Source organism: Pelodiscus sinensis, chromosome 3 (assembly GCF_049634645.1).
Source record: "Pelodiscus sinensis isolate JC-2024 chromosome 3, ASM4963464v1, whole genome shotgun sequence".
NCBI classification, from domain to species: domain Eukaryota; kingdom Metazoa; phylum Chordata; order Testudines; family Trionychidae; genus Pelodiscus; species Pelodiscus sinensis.
In genome coordinates, this window is record NC_134713.1 from 125,353,546 (window position 1) to 125,374,860 (window position 21,315).

The following is a 21,315-nucleotide window of genomic DNA, read 5'->3' on the forward strand; positions in this document are numbered from 1 at the left end:
GCTATATAGTCAGCTAAAGCTACAGAGCAGAGTCAATCAAAATTTATTGCCCACCCCTCAGCTAGTGTCTTTGCTGCTGCATGAATCTCACAGCAGCAATAATGTGTCTTGCTATATTGCAGTGGAATTTGGAGAACTCTGTGGCTAGAATATCTCCATCTCCTTTTCTTTTTAATTCTAATTATAAAAATGCCAGTCATCAGTTTGTCAAAGTTTGTGGAAACAAGCAAAATGGCATCTACTGTTTATATATAATCTCAAAATGGTTCTTGGCATTGTATGTTATCTCAGCAATGACAACACATTTGCTGTAATAGTCTATTTATGTGAATGCTGTGGATGACTTCTGTTGAACTAAGCAATATTTGAAACTTTATTTAAAATAATTAATGTTCTATTCCAGTTACATAGAAGAGAAACCACAGAGAAGGTGAATGAAGGATTTTTCTAGGATAGGGACATATTTTTGTCTGACTAGTCAGCGAACGGTATCTAAAAGAGGCAAGTCACCACTTTTAGATGCATCCACCAAAATGCATTTTTGTTTCTTTCAGCTTATTTGCTATCAAGCATAGAAATTTCTGGAAATAGACAAGAGTCTTACTTTTTAATCCTTTTATGATCAGACTTAAATGTGTAGTGAGTAAGATGCATGGTTCATTATTAAAGAAATGATGTATACTTGTTTGATTACTTTGTTTGCTTTGGCTTTGAAACTGTAAGTAAAGTAAATAAGTCGCTATTTATAAAAATAAAAAAATTGAGCAATTGTTGCTGTTAGTGCCCATCACTGATGACAGTCTTTATTTCAGCAGTCCTGTGGATTTGTATAAGACTTTGTTTTGCACAGAAGGGAACTTTCAACCTGAATTTCTTGATAGAATTGCTGCATAATTTGGTGCTGTCTGTTTCTGCATAAAGAGCTTTTATAAGTCTGTAATCCTGACACACCCAACCACTGCACCAAACCTCCACATTGGGGGGAGGAGAAGAGTTCTGATACAGGCATGTGTAGAACAGGGTTACATAGATTCAAAGAACTGCAGGCCAAAGAGGACCATTCGATCACCTAGTCTGACTTACCCTTAATGACATTCTATGGCGAGAAACAGTATGTCTACTCTGCGGCGATATTTTGGGATACTTCCTGTATCCCAAAATAGCTATTCCGCGTCTTTGAAACAAGCCTATTATTTCGAAATATAACGGGCTCGCTGTACTGACATTTCTGTAAACCTCGTTCCACAAGGATTAAGGAATGTTTCGGAATAGTGGTTCATTTTGAAATTTGGCGGTGTGGACAGTGTCAAATTACGAAATCTATTTTGAAATTAACTTGAAATAAGATATGCAATTTGCGTAGCTCAAATTACATAGTTTATTTTGAGCTAAGGGTGCAGTGTAGATGCACCCTCAGTGATGTCTGTATTGAGCTCAGTAATCACTTCTGTTTGCTAAAATATATGTTCTAGTATAGCATCCACTCTTGATTTCAAGACATCAAGATATGATGAATCCATCACTTGATCTGGTAGTTGTTCTGGTAGTTAACACACACTCTCAGTAAAAAATAAAAGCAGTTTCTAACTTGATTTTGTTTGGCTTCAGCTTCTAGCCTTTTGTTCTTGTTCTTTCCCCACTAAATTAATAATCCCTTGATACTAGGGATGTTAGATATGCTGTAATTGAATAGTCATCTAACTACACAAAATATTATCAGTTACACAACTGTTTGATAGTTCCCAGGGGCAGTGCTGGCAACCAGAGCACTGCCGGCCTCATTCCCAGGGAGTTCCCTGCCACCGCATGCTCAGAGGCAGCAGCATGGGATGGCAGGTGAAGCCAGTCCATGAGGGGAGCCGGTTCAAAAACCAGCTCCCCTTGGGGACCTGCTGCCCTGTGCTGCTGCCTCTGATACAAAAGCAGCAGCACAGTGTGGCAGCAGTCCCTCTGAATGAGGCACTCGAGCTTCCCATGGAGAGAGGCCGCTCCGTGGGATGCAGAGCAGCCTCTGTTCATGGGGAGATTGGATCCGCTGTGGGCAGATGCTGCTGCCACAAAGCAACTTCTGCCCATGGCAGGCTCATGCTTCATGGCATGCAGAGCAGCCTCCACTGCTTTTAAGCTAGCTCCCCCCAGCACTGGCTCCTGCCTTGGGCCCCCGCCTCTGTACGAGGCAGCAATTGTGGGGGAGAGGGGAAGGGGTGGGTCTGTAGAACTGATAGGTGTGGGAAGCTGTCTCGAAAGTTGACTACCCATGCCTTTTGGCTCCAGCCTACTCCCTCACCCTACACACTGCTGCCTCTCTATCAGAGGCAGCAGCATGGGGGTAGGAGGGCAGGTAGTTCTGGTGCCATTTGGGGAGCCGTATTTTAAGCTACCTCCTCATGGGCACCAGCTCCTGCTCTTTCCCTCCCCGCCTTGCTGCTTCTGGTTCGGGGGGGGGGGGGGGGGGAGAATGAGAATAGTCAGCAAGATTAACGTGTGTGTGTGTGTGTGTGTGTGTGTGTGTGAGTGTGTGAGAGAGAGAGAGAGAGAGAGTTGACATCCCTACTTGATACCCAGTGTTTTGTCCAATTGAAATATTCAAAAATCATAATCAAGGTATGTCTGTATTTTTGAGAAATCAATAGTGACCTCTTTAATTCTCATCGTAGAGCATTTCCCCCTGCCTTTCAACCATTTCTGTGGCTCTTCTTGGACTGCTTCCAATTTTTCAACTTCCTTTTTAATATATGGACACCAGAACTGAAATGCAGTATTCTAGTATTGGTCTCACCAGCCCCATAAGGGGAGGTAAAATCACTTCCCTATAAGCTACTGATAACTCACATTTATACATCCAAGGATCACAATAGCCGTTTTTGCCATAGTATCACAACGGAAACTCAAGTTCAGTTTTTTGTTACTTTTATTAATTAATTGGATAATGGGGTAGAAAGCATGCTTATAAAATGTACAGAATGGCACCAAGCTGAGGGGTTGCAGGCAGTTCAAAGGACAAGATGAGAATTCAAAATGACCTTGACAAGATGGAGAATAGGTGTGAAATCAAGATGAAATGTGATAGTCCAAATTGTAGGTTGGACCTCCCTGGTCCGGCACCCTTGGGACCTGACTGGTCCCAAATGAGAGAGTTTGCTGGACCATGGTAGGTCAATTCTAGCCCCATTGTTGCCAACCTGAGGGGCTGCTAGCCTTCAAGTCATCCTGGCCACTGGCCCTGGCTCCCAGGCTTCCCTCTACTCCTGACCTGGGTTGGGCTCCCCACTGTTAGCCCTTCTGCTGACAGGCTCCCACATGCTGAGGTGCTCAGGTCCAGCAACATGCCAGACCAGAGAGTCCTGGACCAGAAAGGTTCAACTTACATTTTGGAAGGAATAATCAAATGCACAAATAGAAAATGGGAAATAACTGACATGGTACCTCAGGAAAAGATCTCAGGTTTATTTTCAATCACAAATAGAATATAATCCAAAAAAAGCTAACCGTTCTTGGGGTGCATTACCAGGAGTATATAAGATACTGGAGGTTAGGTAACAGTCCTATTCTGCTCAGTGCTGGTACACCAGTTGGAGTAATTTGTGCACCAAACAGTGAAAAAGATGTTGACAAATTAGAGTCCAAAAGAAAGAACAAAATGATAAAAGATTTAGAAAAACCTGACCTATGAAGAAAATTAAAAAAAAAACTGGCATGTTTAGTTTTGGAAAAGAGGACTGAGAAGGGACCTGATGTGTGAAGAGCAGTTATAAAGAGGACTGTGATTAATTGTGCTCCCACTCCACTAAAGGTAGACAAAGCAGTAATGGACTTAATCTGCAGCAAGGGAAACTTCACTTGGATATTAGAAAGTTTTCATTAACTATGTAGGTAGTTAAATTCCAAGGGAGGCTGTGAAATCTGAACTGTTTGAGGTTTTTTAAAAACACTTGTGAGGGATAGTCAAATGGTATACTTGGTTCTGCCTCAGCAGCGGGGGATAGTCTGGGTAAGCTCTCGAAGTTTTGTTCAGCCCTATATTTCTCTGACCCTAAATCCTTTTCCAAGTCCCCGCTTTCCAGGATGCAGCTCTCTATTTGGTAGATATCATTAGAGCCCTACACAGATACAAATTTCTATCCATAGAGGCAGATATCCACAGATTTTAATTGGTATCTGCTGAACTGCAAGGCTCCCCTGGGAACCACAGCAGCAAAAGGAGCAGAATGTGGAGCCACTGCGCCTCATTTTGGCAGCTCGTCCTACATAGGTGTGCACCCCTATCCCCACCCTCTGAGGTAGAAAGGAGATGCATATAGCTGTGTGGAAGGGACGGAGGCTGGGCTGGGCTGGGCTGGGGTGGTACAGTTGTGCTAGAGGAGCTGTGACCTGCATGGAGCACTGGCTCCTAGGAGTGATGGCTCCATGTTCTGCTCCTTTTGTTGCTGTGGTTCCTGGGAAACCTCTGTAGTTTCACAGATACCAATTTATATTTACGGATGAACATTTATATATGCTCAGGGCTCTAAGTATTGCCTCCATTTGTTGTTCCTAGAGGTATTAAAACATATTTTGTTTTGAATCCAAATCTCTCTGCAGGGCCGTTCTGTCCTCATAATTATTTGCCACCCCTCCAATCTTTTGTCATTGACAGATTTTATCAGTAACGATTTTATATTTACTTCCCAGTCATCGGTGAAAATACTCAATAGTGTGGGGCTTTAGTTGCTCCCTGCAGAAGCTCACTAGAAACACTCAGGTTTAGTGATGACTCCCCATCAACAGCTTCTGGTTGAGACTTCTCGATTAGCCATTTCTTAATTCATATTACGTGCTTTATTGAATTTTTTAAAAAAAACAAACACCTTAGCACTATATAGGGATGTAAAATCCCAGTTAATGAGTTAACTGGTTAAACATTAGCCTAATGTTTAACTGACTAGGTGGGATCTTGCAGCTTCACCCCCTAACCCATGGGGGTCCCACTCCCAGACCCCTTGCTCAGACTGGCTGTGTTGCAGCCAGCCTGGAGCAGCCTCCAGTGCAGGGCTGCCATGGACAGGAGCTGCTGCCGGCAAAGCGCTAGCACCTCTCCCCCACAAACAAGAGCTGCTCCAGACGCCCTGAGCAGCCCGTGTTGTGGCAGGCCTCGTGGGGCTGGAGAAATCCACAGCGGGCAAGAAGCTGCTCCAGCCCCCACTGGTTAACAGAAACTGGTAAGTATCACCTGTTAAGGGGGATGCTTACTGGTTAACCTTTCAGATCCCTAGCGCTATATAATATCACTCCGTCATGCAGTACTAAGTCCAAGTATATGTACTCTACATATGTTCTTAAACAAGATTAATTGTCCAGTATCTGAGCACCTTCGTGTAGAGCATCAAGCAGTTTGACTGCATGTTGCAGATGGTGTTCTTGTGGCGGCATCCCCAGGAATAGAAGCATGTGCAATTAAAATGTCTTTTCGCAATGATTTAGGTTTGGTTTTTATTATTTAACTCTACAAGTTGCTATGTAACTTGCTATTTAACTATACAAGTTAGAGAAGGCAAGGTCAAAGAAATTAGTCTTGCACTTGGAGCAGAAGGTGGCAAGGTTTATGATGCATTTTAGTTCCTGGGAGAGTTCATTCCACAGACCTGGGGTGACGTTGAAGAAAGTTTCTTCTACTGCACAAACAAATTTGACCCTTACTGTAAAGAGCTTGACTGTTCCTGAGGAGTTGTTGACTTTGATATCTGTTCCAGAGCATAGGAAATCTAGGTATCTTGAGACCAGTCCATTGAGTACCTTGAAGATAAGGACTGAGACTTGAACTTGATTCTGAATTCATTGGGAAACCAGTGTAGAGTGTGGAGGACAGATGTGCATGTGTTGCTGAGGAGATGATGAGCTGTGTTCTGTACTAATGAGAGTTGCCTAAATGTGGAAGGCTTTGTGCTCAGGAAACAGCACTGTGGTAGACAGCCTGAGAGGTGTGTCCACATAAATAGATGCCTCTATGAATCCACGGTAGGTCCTCATCTTGAATACTGCGTGCAGAAGTGATCACCCTGTCTCGAAGATATATTGGAATTGGGAAAGGTGTAGAAAAAGGCAATAGAAATGATTAGGTGTATGAGACAGTTTCCGTATGCATAGAGAGTAATAAAGGAGCAACTTTTCAGCTTGGAAAAGAGTTAAGGGTTACAGCGCCAAACTGAGAGACATGTCTCACCTGGCCAAATTGGAGTTCACAGCCCAGCCACCCAGCACTCAGAAAATAAATAAATCGATAGTGTCACCCTCTGAAACTATCATTAGTTGTTGTGGGTGCTCAAGAATTAATCTTTGGGTTGGAGATCGAGGGTGACTTAACACTTACCGTAATGTACCACCTTGTTCAAATCAACTCCTTCTTTGTTGAATTAAAAGTTTTAAGTTAATTTTTATCTCATTCACTCACATGAATTTGATGAAATTTCTAAAAATGTAATCCTGTATTGATATATTTTAACTACTTTTGGCCTTTGAAATGGAAACTGCAAATAAAGAACAACTTGAGCTTTTTTGCCTTGTCCTCTCTGAAGTAAAGCCACCTCTAGAAAAGTTGTCGAACAAACATGACATTTGCATTCTTTACCTTGCTTGTGTGTTATACTCTTTCCCATCTTGTGTGTCTCTTGTTTACTTAAATTCTGAGCTCTAAAGGGCATAAACTGTATACTTCTCTGTATAATACTAATGCAAGGGGACACTACTCAGGTAGTGCCTGGGAGCCAGCAACTATTAAATATGCTTAATGCAAGAAAGGTTACTGGAGTTCTAAGAAGTAAAAAGACTGAAATAATTTAAATTTTAGGATGGAATTTGTTTCTGAATTTCTTTTGGCTAGTCTAATTCACAGTGACAAGTGTATTGACAGTAACAGGTGTATTGATACCTGACACACAGTCAGAGATAAATCTGTTCCTTAAAATTTAGGAGTTCTTTCTTCCCTTTGACTGTAGCAATATTTTCTGTTACCCAGCCCAGCAAAAATGAATATATTATCATGTCTTAATCCTGCTGTACCTTTTTATCAAAGGGAAAAAAGTTAGGGGCTCATTCTGCAGTATGCTGTAGGGATACAGACATTTCAATTCTCAAATGAAGCTGTTTTTAATCTTTCAATAAAGTGTATACATTGAAATAAATTGTCCTTGGGTAAGTTTTCTACTTCATTGTTTTGAGGTAGAACATTTTGGTTCTCATTTGTTCTTAACCTCTTCCTTTCCCATCAAGGTTTACATGGTGGAGGCATCCAAGTTTAAAAAAAAAAGTCTACAACTAAAGTATTTTTAAATAGTTTTGTTTTGCTGGTTTTGATGGCAGGTAAGTGACAGTGATTAGATAGGGTATGGTTTCAATAGCCCGCTTATTTGCCCAGCGTATCCAGTTTTACTTATTGCTATGGGAGAAAAAAATCGCAGATGAAGGGGGAATAGTCCCCTGAAGATCGTGACAAAGAGCGGAGAGAGACCGTCCTCTCTTTGTGGAACTATATAGTGTGCAGAGTACTGACTTGTTTGTCCCTGAGTAAACTGTATGTCAATATTCAGAAGATATACTTAACTGTGTAAAAATTTGGTTTTTTAGTTACGGAGTGTTGCTGTGGGAACTGCTTACAGGAGAAGTTCCTTACCGTGGCATTGATGGTCTTGCTGTGGCTTACGGAGTAGCTGTCAATAAGCTTACTTTGCCCATTCCATCCACCTGTCCTGAACCATTTGCTAAACTAATGAAAGGTACCTATGCTGCTTCTCTCTACTTATTAAACCATATTTCCTTCCAGGATATCTTATGCGTTTTTTATGATGTATAATAATTACACAACGCAAACACTTCATTTGATACTGTGCTAATTCCGTATCCAGTAGTGATTTTCCCTTTCTTGGTAATCCAGCACTAAGACATTTTTAACACATTTCAGAGTAAGCCATGCAATACAGGCAGTCCCCGAGTTACGCGGATCTGACATACGTCGGATCCGCAGTTACGAACGGGGTTTTTCTCGCCCAGGAGGACGGGAGCGGCGGGACTCCCAGATGCGCCGCGGTCCCACCACCCGTGTCCTCCGGGGCGAGAAAAGCTGCTCCGCGTCTCCCTGGTCTGCTGGGGGGGAGCTCCCCCCAGCAGACCAGGGAGACGCTGAGCAAAGCCGCGGAGCACGCGGGCAGTGGGACAGCCAAGACGCGCCGCGGCTGTCCCGCTGCAGGCATCCTCCGAGGCTTTGCTCCCCATCTCCCTGGTTTGCTGGTCTCCAGCAGACCAGGGAGACGGGGAGCAAAGCCTCGGAAGACGCCGGCAGCGGGACAGCCGCGGCGCGTCTTGGCTGTCCCGCTGCCCGCGTGCTCCGCGGCTTTGCTCAGCGTCTCACTGGTCTGCTGGAGACCAGCAGACCAGGGAGACGGGGAGCAAAGCCTCAGAGGACGCCGGCAGCGGGACAGCCGCGGCACATCTGGGTTGTCCCGCTGCCCGCGTGATCCGTGGCTTTGCTCCCCATCTCCCTGGTCTGCTGGAGACCAGCAGACCAGGGAGATGCGGAGCAAAGCCGTGGAAGACCCGGACGGCGGGACCACGGTGCATCTCGGTCCGCCTCATGCGTCTCCCTGGTCTGCTGGGGGGGGGGGGGGGGGGGGCGCAGCTAGTACACCTCTCCCCCCCCCCCCCCCCCCCCCAGCAGACCAGGCTTTTCTCCGGACGCCTGTGATAGAGCAGCTGGGGTGCTGCCGGTTGGTCCCGCAGTGCCGCTCTGGGCGCTATTGGCCAACCTGGCAGCACCCCTGCTGCTCTGCCCCAGGCGTCCTGATTCAGCTGCTGCTGGTCAGTTTCAGCAGCGGCTGAACCAGGACACCTGGGGCAGAATAGCTGGGGTGCTGCTGGGTTGGTCCAGTAGCGCCGAGGAGCAGCGCTACTGGACCAACCCAGCAGCACCCCAGCTGCTCTGCCCCAGGCGTCCCTAAGTCAGCCACTGCTGGAACTGACCAGCGGCTGACTACAGGAAGACCGAGGCAGAGTTGCTCTGCCCCGGGCTTCCTGGAATCAGCCGTTGATCAGTTTCAGCAGCAGCTGACTTGGGGACACCTCGGGTAGAGCAGCTGGGGTGCTGCCGGGTTGGTCCCGGCAGCGCCGAGGTGCAGCGCTGCAGGGACATACCCGGCAGCACCCCAGCTGCTCTCTCACAGGCGTCCAGATTCAGCTGCTGTTGAAACTGATCAGCAGCTGCTTTCAGGAAGCCCGGGGCAGAGAAACCCTGCCTCGGGCTTCCTGTAGTCAGCCGCTGGTCAGTTTCAGCAGCGGCTGAATCTGGACGCCAGTTCCGACTTAAATACAGATTCAACTTAAGAACAAACCTACAGTCCCTATCTTGTACGTAACCCGGGGACTGCCTGTACTACAATATACCATATCATTTCAAAAGATACAGCACCTTAATCAGTGGTTCAATTATCTTCTGTAATCTTCTTTGTATTCTTGTGGTTTCTTGTCTTTTATACTTCAGTAGCTATAATGTCCACCCAAATGTAGACTGTACAAGTTGTAAAATACAAAACCAAAATGACTGAAATCGTGGTGGTGTGGGGAGGGGAAGGGAAATTGCTAGCTGTTACTTCATACATGTTTTTGACTGCCAAAGGTTCTGTTGGCTTCTCCCTCCTTCTCCACAGAGAGATCAGGGACTCTGACAGCTGTGCATTAATGCTGGAGTGTCTTAATGGATTTTCGGGGGGGTATTAGCTCAATAATCTTAATTACTTGGTACTGGCAGTTCTGCTACGTAGCATCTGGAAAATAGGTTATCTCGGAAAAATCTGGCATCGTGTAACATTTTGATGTGTACTGTAGGGTAAGCATGGCCTATACCAGCAAAGATAAAATTAGGCAATTCTCAGGGAAGGGAGTAAGCAGCATTAGAACTTTGAAGAATAAATAACGAGTATTTTAAAATTTATACATTGTGTAAATAATCCCCATAAGGTTCTATGAATAGCGGAACTGATGGAATTTTGATTAATTTTAGAATGCTGGGAGCAGGATCCTCACATCCGACCATCGTTTGCCTTAATTCTTGAACAGCTTACTGCCATTGAGGGGGCAGTTATGGCTGAGATGCCTCAAGAATCCTTCCACTCCATGCAAGATGACTGGAAATTGGAAATTCATCAGATATTCAATGAACTAAGAACCAAGGAAAAAGTGAGTGACATTTTTTTCCTATCTGCAAATGCTGTAGTTTCAGGAAGAGAATAGGGCAGTTTGAGAGCTGCTGTATTTTTAAAGCAGTAGGTGGGTTTGGAATTCCTGGTAGCATTCCCAAAATTAAAAGTATGAGTGCATTGTAAAGACAGACTTAGGTTTTCTTCGTAAGTAAACTCCAAATTAATTTTGGATGTTTTTATTTCTCACAAATGTTCTAAATTATATTTATTGAAATATGTTGATCTTCTGGAAGAAGTTTGAAGACCTGGTAACTGCTATTACCCAGTTCATCTCAAGTTGTGAATATGCCTACTTTCCCCTTTCTTTCCCTAATTTCAGAAATAAAGTAACTGCATAAGAACTCAATTCTGGAGAGGGACCAGTGGCATCATTATGAATTGATGAATGTTCCTTTTCTTTTGAGGTCTGCATATAGCAGGGTCAAAGAGTCTGGGTCTGAAAATTTAAGCATAACATGAAATTTAACTTCTTGGTGTTGGTCAGAGTGATTTTATCCCAAACAGTAGGACTATGGTGGGCCTTTAGAAAGGTATAAGCTCTCCCCCCATCAAAATCAAATCAAACAAATATTCTCTAGTTTATATGCAGTTATTTTCTGTGCTTTTGAACCAGATGTGTGCAAATGATCATGATTATACTTTCATTAGTATGAAAAAGTGGAGCAGTTTCTGAAACACATAGGTGCTGAGGGAGTAAGGCTTTTATTTAGAATACATTTACATGTTAAATTAAAAACAAAATCAAATGTTCAAACACAATTGCAGTCTGGAAAGGAAAAATATTGACCATTATGCAGAGTGAGACTGTTAGAAGTGCCTCAATTGAATGATAAATCCACATTTTAAAAGTAATTTTTGTGATCCAGTTTTTAAACCCATTTAATTTGTGCTTTGTAGACTTTGCGTAATGTTAATAGAAAAAATGGACACAAATGAGGAATGAAGAGTATGTGGTGATACGTTGGCATAAAGGATCCATACATAGTGTGTCAAGAAACTCATAAAGGATATGCAATTCAGTGCTATATTTTAAATAGATGAATAACAGGAAGAATCACATTGTGATTTACCTACATCTCTGTAAATCTCATTTTCAGGAGCTGTGTTCACGAGAAGAGGAGCTGACAAGAGCTGCTCTTCAGCAGAAATCTCAGGAAGAATTACTAAAGCGGCGTGAGCAGCAGTTAGCAGAACGTGAGATTGATGTACTGGAGCGTGAGCTGAATATTTTGATATTCCAGTTAAATCAAGAGAAGCCCAATGTGAAGAAGAGGAAGGGAAAGTTTAAAAAGAGCCGGTTAAAACTTAAAGATGGACATAGAATTAGTTTGCCTTCAGGTTTGAAAATTTTCTTTTCTGCTGTACAAAATCTTCTATTTACAGCTAAATATTCAGATTAAGACCCCTGTCTGAAACATGTGGACCTTGTATGTTACCTGAAGATGCCTAATTCAGCAGCATGGTCTCTGAACTTCTAGGCTAAAAGTACATGTGCTGGCTATTAAAATAGATTTTTTTCTTTTAAATATCCTTTACAGGATAAAATCAGGACTCTCAAATATATCAGTTTGCAATATGTTCCTCATTTTTAATGAAGACAAGGGAGACGCTCTCCCTCCAGCTTGGAAGGTGAGGGGAGTAGGCAGGAGCCGGTACATGCGTGCCCACATGTATCAGCTCCCACAGACCGCTTCCCCTCCCCTTCCCTCCCCTGTCCTCTCCTCTCCCTCCATCCCCCCCGCGCTGCTGCCTGTCTATCAGATGCACCAGTACAGGGTGTGGAAGGGCGCATGCAGGCATGAACCAATACATATGGCTGTGCATGCTAGCTCTACGGAGCTACCTGTCCCCACCCTTGCTGTCTCCCACAGAGGTGGTGAGGGGTGGAGAGTGGGCAGGCAGGAGCTTATGCTTGGGGGGAGCCTCCCTCCCTTGTGGTGCTGTATCAGGCTCGCAGGGGACAGAAACTGCTCCATGGGAGTCTCCCTTCCCCGCTGCAGCAGCTTCTGTCCACAGGGAGCTCAGACTCCCTCAGACAGGGACTGCGTCTGCCTCTGATACAGCAGGGGTGGCAGGGGTTCCCTGGGAGTAGGGCCAGATTGCACCGGCCCTGCCCCGGGGACTATTGAATAGTTGTGTAACGGACAGGAATTCTTGCAGTTACACAGCTATTCAATTACCTGATATCTGACATCCCTAATTTTTCTACCCTATTCAGTTACTTTAATTATGTCAAAACATTGTAAATGTAGTAGTGGTAATCTTTCCCAGATTATGGGAAACAAATTTGAATCACTCTTCCTTCCAGAAAGGTCAGTTGACATATACTTAAAGTATTGGAACTATGCAATAGATAAACCATTTTGTAGAAGGCAAAATAAAAAGTGACCGCTGGGTTGAGGGCAGCATTGTAGATAATTGATTTTATTAACCAGCAGTCTTGTTGACCACACTTATCTTCCTTAGTGTTTGACTGGTAAGAACGGTGAGCAGAAAAAACAAGTGTTGGTATGGGGTATGTGTGCCCATGCTGTGTGTAGTGCATAAAAATGTAGGAATAGCTAAAGAGAAGTTCACTTCAGCATGTGTTTTCAGGCTTCATAGGTGTGTGAAAAAGGTGACCATTGTGGCATCTTAAACCCTGAGTGGATTATTACCTTGCTGTTTTATCAAGTTATTGTTTCTACAGGCATCAGTGACAAAATGTCTGTTCCTCAGTGGCATTGTATTAATAACAACATTGTCACTAGATGGCACTGTAGGCTTTGCAGGACTGTGGGAAGTGGTGAAAAAACAATGTTAGTGACTAGAATCATGCCATTGCATTTGCATTACTGTGTGTTAATTAAGTATTTGTAAGGGTACGAAGCTATCACCATATTAGGTACAGCACTAATACAGTCTCTTCCCCACAATGCCATGCCAACCTGTCTCAAATGGTACCTATAAAAATCACTCTGAAAGCAAACAAAATAGCTGTTCAGATTTTAACTTTTTTGAATCTGAGCACCAGCAAGGTTGCTCATTCACTTGTAAGAATTGTAAGAAATGTAAACATTTCTTAGTTCAGCTCCCATTGAACCACCAAATTAATTTCAGATGCCTGCCAAAAGCCCATTAAATGGTAAGAGTGAAGCTGTAAAATTCTACCAGCATGATTCAAGCTCAAACCAGTAACTACACCTGTAATATCATAATTTTTCTGTTACTACAGAAGTCTTGTCTAATGAAGAGCAGTTACCCACAACGAAATTTATATTTATGTAATACTGAAGAAATACAATAATATAGTCTTTTAAAGGGTACCTTTGTTTAGAACAGTGGAATTTACCTTGTGTTGCTTTCTTCACAACAGATTTCCAGCACAAAATAACAGTGCAAGCTTCCCCTAATTTGGATAAACGAAGAAGCTTAAACAGTAACAGCTCTAGTCCACCAAATAGTCCCACAATAATTCCTCGTCTTCGAGCTATACAGCGTAAGTTTTCATCACCACTTCAGTTTATTCTTTTAACCATTCTGAACACATTCATTTTACATGGGTTCTCTGCAAAGGAATAATTTCCATGTGGATATAAAGAAAATAACTATGATTGGGCTCCTATACAAGCTTAATGAATTGATTGAAAGATTTTCTTTTAATCAAGTGCCACGCATTACTTGCATGTCAGAGGTAGGGCAGAGGAAACTTCGCATGCTTCTCCTGCCCCCAGGCTAATCAGGACTTGGGGGCGGGGGAGCGCATGAAGTCTCCTTCCTCCTGGTCAGGAGCATGTGGCACTTCAAAATGCTACGTGCTCCTGGCAGGGCGGAGGAAACTTTGTTCACTTCCCCCGCCCCAGGCCCTAATTGTCCTGGGGGTGAAGGAGTGTGCAAAGCCTCTTTCCGCCCTGCCCAGAGACATGGGGTGCTTAGTGGGGGGAGGGAGGTAAAGAGCCTGCCTCACCCGAAGACCAATCCTGGTCTGTGGGTGGGGAAACCCGAAAGCATCATGGTTCCGCCCCTTCCATTTTAGGCCCCACCCTTCTGGTGTGGCCCGGGGCCACATCAAACATTTTTGAAGTGGCCCCTGGCCAAAAATTATTGCCCACCCCTGGTTTAAAGTGTGGCTACAACAGGAGCGCTGGGAGAGAGCCCTCAGAGCACACTTATAAACCACCTCCCATGAGGGGAGTAGCTACACTGTAGTCTGGTTCACCCTGGCACTTTACAGCACTGTAACTTGCTGTGCACAGGAAGGAGGGGGGTGTTTTTTCACACCCCTGAACCAGAAGATTACAGTGCTGTAAAGTACCAGTGTAGATTGCTTGAAGATAGCAGCAAGAGAACTGTGAGGTTAATCTGTTCAAAATTAGTATGGTAAGTGTGGATAATGTTCCCTTTTTTTTAATAATTTCCGTGAAGAGAAATTAACTTTTGTTAAATCTACCTTGTTAATATGTGAATTTTGAAGTGTTGCCTTGTTGGTTTAGATTTAATATATATTCAGCTTCATAACCTTGTAAGCATTTCTCTAGTAAACTTAATCATGAACTTAATTTGACAGTCACAACTTGTCAAGTGATAGAAGTCCTTTAAGCTAAAATGAAACAAAGCAGATTACTTGAAATGTTTTTGGGATTCAGATTCTCTGTAATTGTAGGTGGAGCCACAATTACCTGTCCTGGTTACACTTACACATACCCTCTTTCAAATATTCTGTTCAGCTTTTTAAAATTTTGGTAAGGCAAAACTTATTTTTTCTAATGGTATATCTCATAAAACCAAAAATATTGAAATAAGATTGCTTTTAATTGTTGAGGTCTGTGGCACCCAGCATAGAAACAAAGTATTTTTTCAGGTATTAGCCCAGCTCTAAAATCTTGATTTTTTTTTTTTTTTTTTTTTTTTTTTTTTAAATGTGCCGAAAGTAATTTGCATTTGTAACCATTCCAACTCCGTCCCCTGTCATGGAAGGAGATCCACTGGTGCAGATTCATATGCCTGTGTGGAGTTAAATATATGAGTTTAACTGAGCAAATGTTCTTTATAGAACCATAATTATTGTACTACACTAAAAGTCTCCCACAGATGTCATACATTCTAATTTTGAGTTTGGATTCCCAAGCTTCTAACCAAAGTTCTCTAATCTTTTGAGTATATTTGACTGAAGCAACTTAATTTCCACATCCTTCTGTAAATCACTCTGTGTAAAATACCTTCCTCCAGAACTGATTATCTTGATTAAACTTCAGAGCTTCCTCACTCAGAGATTTATTCAACTGTGTGCACTTTGAACAAGAATATCTAGCAATTACTTATTTGATTACACATCTTTGTTCATAAATATTTCAAACTTCTGAATCTAAATTTCTTAAAAATTAGAGAAACCCTAGCTAATTGTAAAAAAAATTTAGTCATAAGTTTGAATTTAGCTGTTTCTGAACACTCATTTAAAAAAAAATACCAGTAAGTTGAAAGTAGTTTCTAGGAAACTGAAAATTCAGTTGTGACATCTTTCCAAAGACAAGCATCTGTGGTGCAGAGCTAGTTAAATTGATGTAAGGGGGAGGAGTGGGAAATAATGGAATGATAAACCATCTAAATTTTACCTTGTTAAAAGCAGTCTTTTGTGGCAAAATTTAATGTTGTTTAGCTCAGGACCACCATCTTGGTTGTGAGCAAGTTGATAATTTACTTTTCCACTTATCTCCATGAGGCTGGTCTGACATAAGAATTTGTTCATCTGATTCTTATCTGCAAACTATGGGACCAATCACTTTCTTCTACTCCTTTGTCAGCTTAGCTCTTCTCAGAAGGCATTTTAAACCTTTCTGGATCTGGGTTTCTGGCACTAGAGCAACAAGTAGAAGGAAGAATCAATCCTCCTTTCACAAATTCAGTAAAATTACTAAAGTCTGTATGCATTCTTTTAATTTTTTTTCTCAGTGATTTCCAAAGCAGACACAAATACAGCTAATGGCCGAAGACACAGTGTCTATGTATACCAGCAAGATGTAGATATCACAAGTGAATATGAACTTTCCTGTGGGGTTGTGAAAAAAGGCAAGATCCAAATAAATTGTAAAGGGTGTTGGTTCTTTTAACTCTGTAGACGAATTTGTATCAAGTGACAGACTGAGCACTTAAACAGAACATATCCATTATAAAATATTTATTTTGGATTAATGAGAAACATAACCACAGTAATTGGTTGTAACTGAGATATTCTAATTAATTTGATATCATTGCATCAAAAATTCTACTGAACAAAATATTAACTGGTAAATGCTCAATCTGCCCCATGTACATGAACTACCTAATGTAAGATACTGAATTTTAAGAAGCATGAAAAATAAGATTTCTTGCTGCTTTGTCTTTAATTTTCACCTTTCTTGCCAGTTTGCAAATTACTCCTTGCTTGCTTATCATTTTGATCAACACAATTTGTGTTTTGGCACCAGTGGGAAAAACAATCATCTCAATTTTTAAGTTTCACCTTTTTAATTTTACTACTGTGATGCAGTTTTACTGGAGAATGCTGCTTTGCTAAAATCCAAATTTGTCTGGTGTCATTAACAATTCTGATGATGATGATTGTATCTGTCTCTAGTAACCTCCGATGAAAGCAACAGAACCTGGGGAAGAAGCACAGCTTGCCACCAAGAAGAATTTGAAGATGTGAAAAGAAGCTTTAAGAAGAAAGGCTGTACTTGGGGACCAAGCTCGATTCAAACAAAGGAACGTACACATTGTAAGGAGAGGTACGACAGCTATATTTTATATTTACTTACTACAGTGACTGATATTGATTAGATTGGAAGCCAGATTTGGGAGAGTAGTTCTGCAACCCTTATTTAGCTAGGTCATTTGTAGTTAGAATTTCTCAGACACTAATTTTATTGACTGGGAATTTTTTTTTGGTAGTCCTAATTGGGAGGTATGTAGACAAAGACTCAGAGGTGTTAGAACAGTTATTTACCTTACAGTGCCTGACACTCTGAGATATAATGTTGATTCTTTGTGGCTTCAGTGACCACCTTCCAACACCATTCTGTTAGTCAGGTATTACTGGGATTCTGAAATATGAAGAAACAATACAGGCAGTCATTTCATTTATTTTTGAAAAATAAATAATTTATTTGTGCGATAGCTGTTGCAGCAGTGAATTTCAGTCTGTTTAGGTGCAGGGTAAAGGAAGTATTTCCTTTTTTACCACAAGTTAAACCTCTCTAGTCTGGGTCTGGCCCACAAAAGCTCATCACCTATTAAACCATCTTATTAGTCTTTAAAGTGCTGCATAGTCCTCTATAATCTGGTACCCTCAGGACCTGACTGGTGCCAAACTAGAGAATTTGCTGCACCACAGGAGGTCAATATTATCTAACAGCATTACCAGCACTTCCACTGCTTACTGGGTTCATAGAAGACAGTTAGGGGTAAATTAGAGTTAAATAACAGCACAGAACACTGAAAGTCAGGACTGGTGCTGTAAGCAAATTGTATGAAACCATGGGAAATTTGATCACACCCATGATAAGTGGACATGTGGCTAACTAAAATCATTCTTGACTAGAGAGGTTCAACCTGTACTAAGAAGAGCAGTACATATTTAAAATTTTGAATTTATATAATTTTATAATGATGAAATCAGCTATCTAACTTTTCACTAGTACTCTTCTTTTTTTTAAATTACTCAAGATCCTTATTTTCCTCTAATTCTCCTTTACAAAGTTATAGAAATATGTTCTGTATGGTGTCTAAAGAATCATTGTGTTTTCAGAGTAAGACCACTCTCAGATGGCAATAATCCTTGGTCAACCATTTTAATGAAAAGTCAGAAAGGTGTTGCATTAGCCTCGCTGTTTGTGGACCAAGGTAAGAGCTGGTTATCAATTCATGGAAATTGCTATAACATTATATGAATTAAGGCCCCATTTCCTATGCACATTCTATATTTTAACACACAAATGGTCCTTTGAGCTGTACGTACGTTTAAGGTGTACACATGTAGATGCCAATTATGCAAAGAATATTTCAGAAATCATTGCCTGTCTTGACTACTTTTCCTGGAAATGTAGCCCTTTGTGTTGAGAAATCTAGAAAGTTCCATAGTATCACCATTTTTCATACCACCAATTATTTCATACCAGACCTGATGTTTAGTTGAATAGAATTATAGAATTGAGTTTTAATAAAAACTCTTTAGTTAGGGTTGTAACACAGAATTCCATCCTTGGACCAGTTTTGAAATGCTTCCATCCAATTTCAGTAATAAATCCTTTTTCATTTTGAAATTTGTGTGCTTAGTGTTCCACCAGAAGAAATGTTATTTTTAGAAAGCGTGTAAATCAGGGCAGAAATCTTAGAACTATGGGACTTTAAAATAATTTTTTTCTGCTATTTGGAGAAATCTTTGGCTATTCTTCATTCACATCTCAAAAATAAATTACAAAGACTTATTTTGCACATTGATAGTCAGTAAAGCTATTGTATAGTCCTAGATCTCTCTTTCCAGAGTTCCTTTTGCTATTCAGATTGTGCCACAATAATATTATAACTTCTGTTCAATATTTTGCAGATCTTGGAGGTATGCTTAAGTCACAGATACCTCAGGTGCATAAAATATAGAAAACTTTAAGTTTTACAATCCTTATGCTTCCTGGTCTGTTGATTAGAAGCTTTTTCATGATCTACAGCCTTGCATATAGAATGCCCAAGTTTTGAGGCCTGATCTGTATCTGGTCACAAACACAGTTCAGGGTCTGTTATGGCCATGAGCATATAGACTTCTCCTAAACTTCCCATTTAAAGGTGTTTGTGTTTACTAACTAAGATACTTCAGGTTAAAAATAGCAGCAACACAGAAGGAAACTTGAAGATATTGTATGAAATCTAGCAAATGAAAATTATAAAAAGGGAAATTAGATGTAGGTGTTTTGTGTCTGTTTTGAGAATTTCCACACCTTTGAACAATAAAAATTACATCTTTTTCCTTTTCTCATTCACTTGTATAATGTTGGAATGTAGTTAGCTAACTTGACAAAGAAATATTTAAATTAAAACTATTTTCTTGGTATTTTAAAAAGCCCAAGAACCATATTTTCAAAGATTTATTTTAAATAAGATCAGTTTGAGAACTGATGGACTTCCAAGGCTCCCCTTAAAAAGAAACAAAATCCTTTTCTTTTAACTTGCTCTGAAAAGTTAAGAATAATTTAGACCATTCAGGTGAAAATCAGAGTTGTGGGGGGCAGGGTAGAGTAGGGGAGGGTTGGAAACTCAGCTGCAAAACATTATAATTAAGCTTGACTATCTAAGAAAGGACATTCAGTAGTTTGAGATTGAAACACTAATTTGAATAGTCAGTGTTTACTGTTGACTGTCTCTCATCCTACCCTACTGTACAGAATAACTGTTCGTGCATTTTTACGGTGTGCCTCGTCTTATGCAGTTACTACCACATATTATAAATACCCAGTCTCTTATTTTACACATTTGCCTCGTAAGGAGTCAGTACACAATCTGCAGGTATCGCTTACCTTCATTTGTTATTCCACTATGAGCTAAAGAACTAAAACTACTTTGTTCATTTTCATCATACACGCTAGAAGTATCAAATTTATTCATAGTGGACTTAATAGCCCATTGAACTTTATATAAGTGACTTTATATAAGCTTTTTTAATTCAGAGCCCCCCTGAGCATGTCATATATGAAAGCCTTCAGACATAACACGCATATATAGATGGGGTGGGTATATATGATTCTATAATTCTGTGCTATGTAAATCATATATATTACTCACAATAATCTATTCACAGAAATATGCTGCAATTTAAGTTTTTCAACACAAGCAAAATGGAAGTCAGCAAAAATATATGTATTTATACTCTTGGGGAAATATGTATAGTACACTGGGTGCTCAGTAGAGATACAGAGACAGTTTGATGTTTAGATTTTCACAAGCAAGGGTCAATCTTTCAAATTTTTCAAATGTAATGATATATAGCTAATTTTATAACTCTCTTGTAAATTCAAATAGCGTTTTTCTATTTTGAAAATAGTGTATTTGTAGAAAAATTGTACTTTTATTCTTTTGACTACTAGAGATTTTGATGTTATAACAAGAGTATGGATAGATTTTGATTTGTGGAAACTTTTAATCTGACTTAACAGTTAACCCTTTGTGTTCCGCTGAACCTCCAAAAAGCGTAAATAATGGAGACACATAATATCTGGGTGTGTGGTGTATTTTAATAAATTTACCAAATATTTTGCAATATTTAAGTACCTTCCAATATTTTTACATTATAGATGTTTGTACAGAACAGAGACTTTTCCCTGAAAGTTTGGATGCAAAAAGACCAAAGCAAATAAAGTTGCCAAATCAGGCTTATATTGATCTACCTCTGGGGAAGGATGATCAGGAAGAAACCACTGTAGAACATGAAAGCTTTGAAGAAGGAACTTCTGCTAGTTCTGCAAATAGTACTCCTCAAATGACACCTACGAACAGTCTCAATAGAACATTTCAGAAAAAGAAAACTGACTCCGTATTGTATGGATGTACTGTCCTCCTTGCATCCATAGCTTTGGGCTTAGATATTAGAGAGCTAAACAAATCGCAGGTTCCAGATGAACTGTTGCCGAAGGAGGAGAAGAAGAAGCGGGAGGGAATATTTCAACGTGCCTCAAAGTTTCGCAGAAGTGCCAGTCCCACAAGATTGCAATCCAAAAAAGAGGAAACGCATACTCCATCATTAAGTCCATCTGCAGATACTGTGAATCTTCTCTCTATGCCTTCCCTTTCCACCAAATGCTTGCTTCAGTCTGACAGTGAAGATGCTTTTGTCAGCATCACTCCCAGTGATTGTGATAGAAGCATTCCCATTGAGGTCTTTTCATCTGAAATTTTGGCAACTAAGAGGGGGGAACAAAGTGTAAAACAGGTGCTTGCCACTGATTCTGTGATGTTAAAGACTCAGTCTCCTATTCTTCCTCTGAAACAAGAATCTGAAAAAATACCAAATGTCTCTTCATCCAAATTGAGACGGTTGGGTCACAGACGAACCATGTCAGATGGAAATACTTTCCAGCCCACATGTGAGTAA

General features: G+C 41.0%; 1 protein-coding gene across 5 annotated transcripts in view; it reads left to right on the forward strand.

Moving 5' to 3' along the window:
- MAP3K21 (mitogen-activated protein kinase kinase kinase 21) overlaps positions 1–21,315 on the forward strand; it is a 54,650-nt gene that overhangs the window by 28,002 nt on the left and 5,333 nt on the right. For 4 of the 5 annotated variants that reach the window (XM_075924758.1, XM_006122045.2, XM_006122043.2 and 1 more), the window contains exons 3-10: positions 7,600–7,748; positions 10,025–10,200; positions 11,321–11,561; positions 13,579–13,701; positions 16,152–16,268; positions 16,816–16,966; positions 17,986–18,080; positions 20,519–21,307. In XM_075924758.1, the coding sequence (XP_075780873.1) occupies positions 7,600–7,748; positions 10,025–10,200; positions 11,321–11,561; positions 13,579–13,701; positions 16,152–16,268; positions 16,816–16,966; positions 17,986–18,080; positions 20,519–21,307 (1,841 nt within the window). The remainder of the gene's footprint in view (positions 1–7,599; positions 7,749–10,024; positions 10,201–11,320; positions 11,562–13,578; positions 13,702–16,151; positions 16,269–16,815; positions 16,967–17,985; positions 18,081–20,518; positions 21,308–21,315) is intronic. The other variant, XM_006122044.2, reaches the window with a different exon arrangement.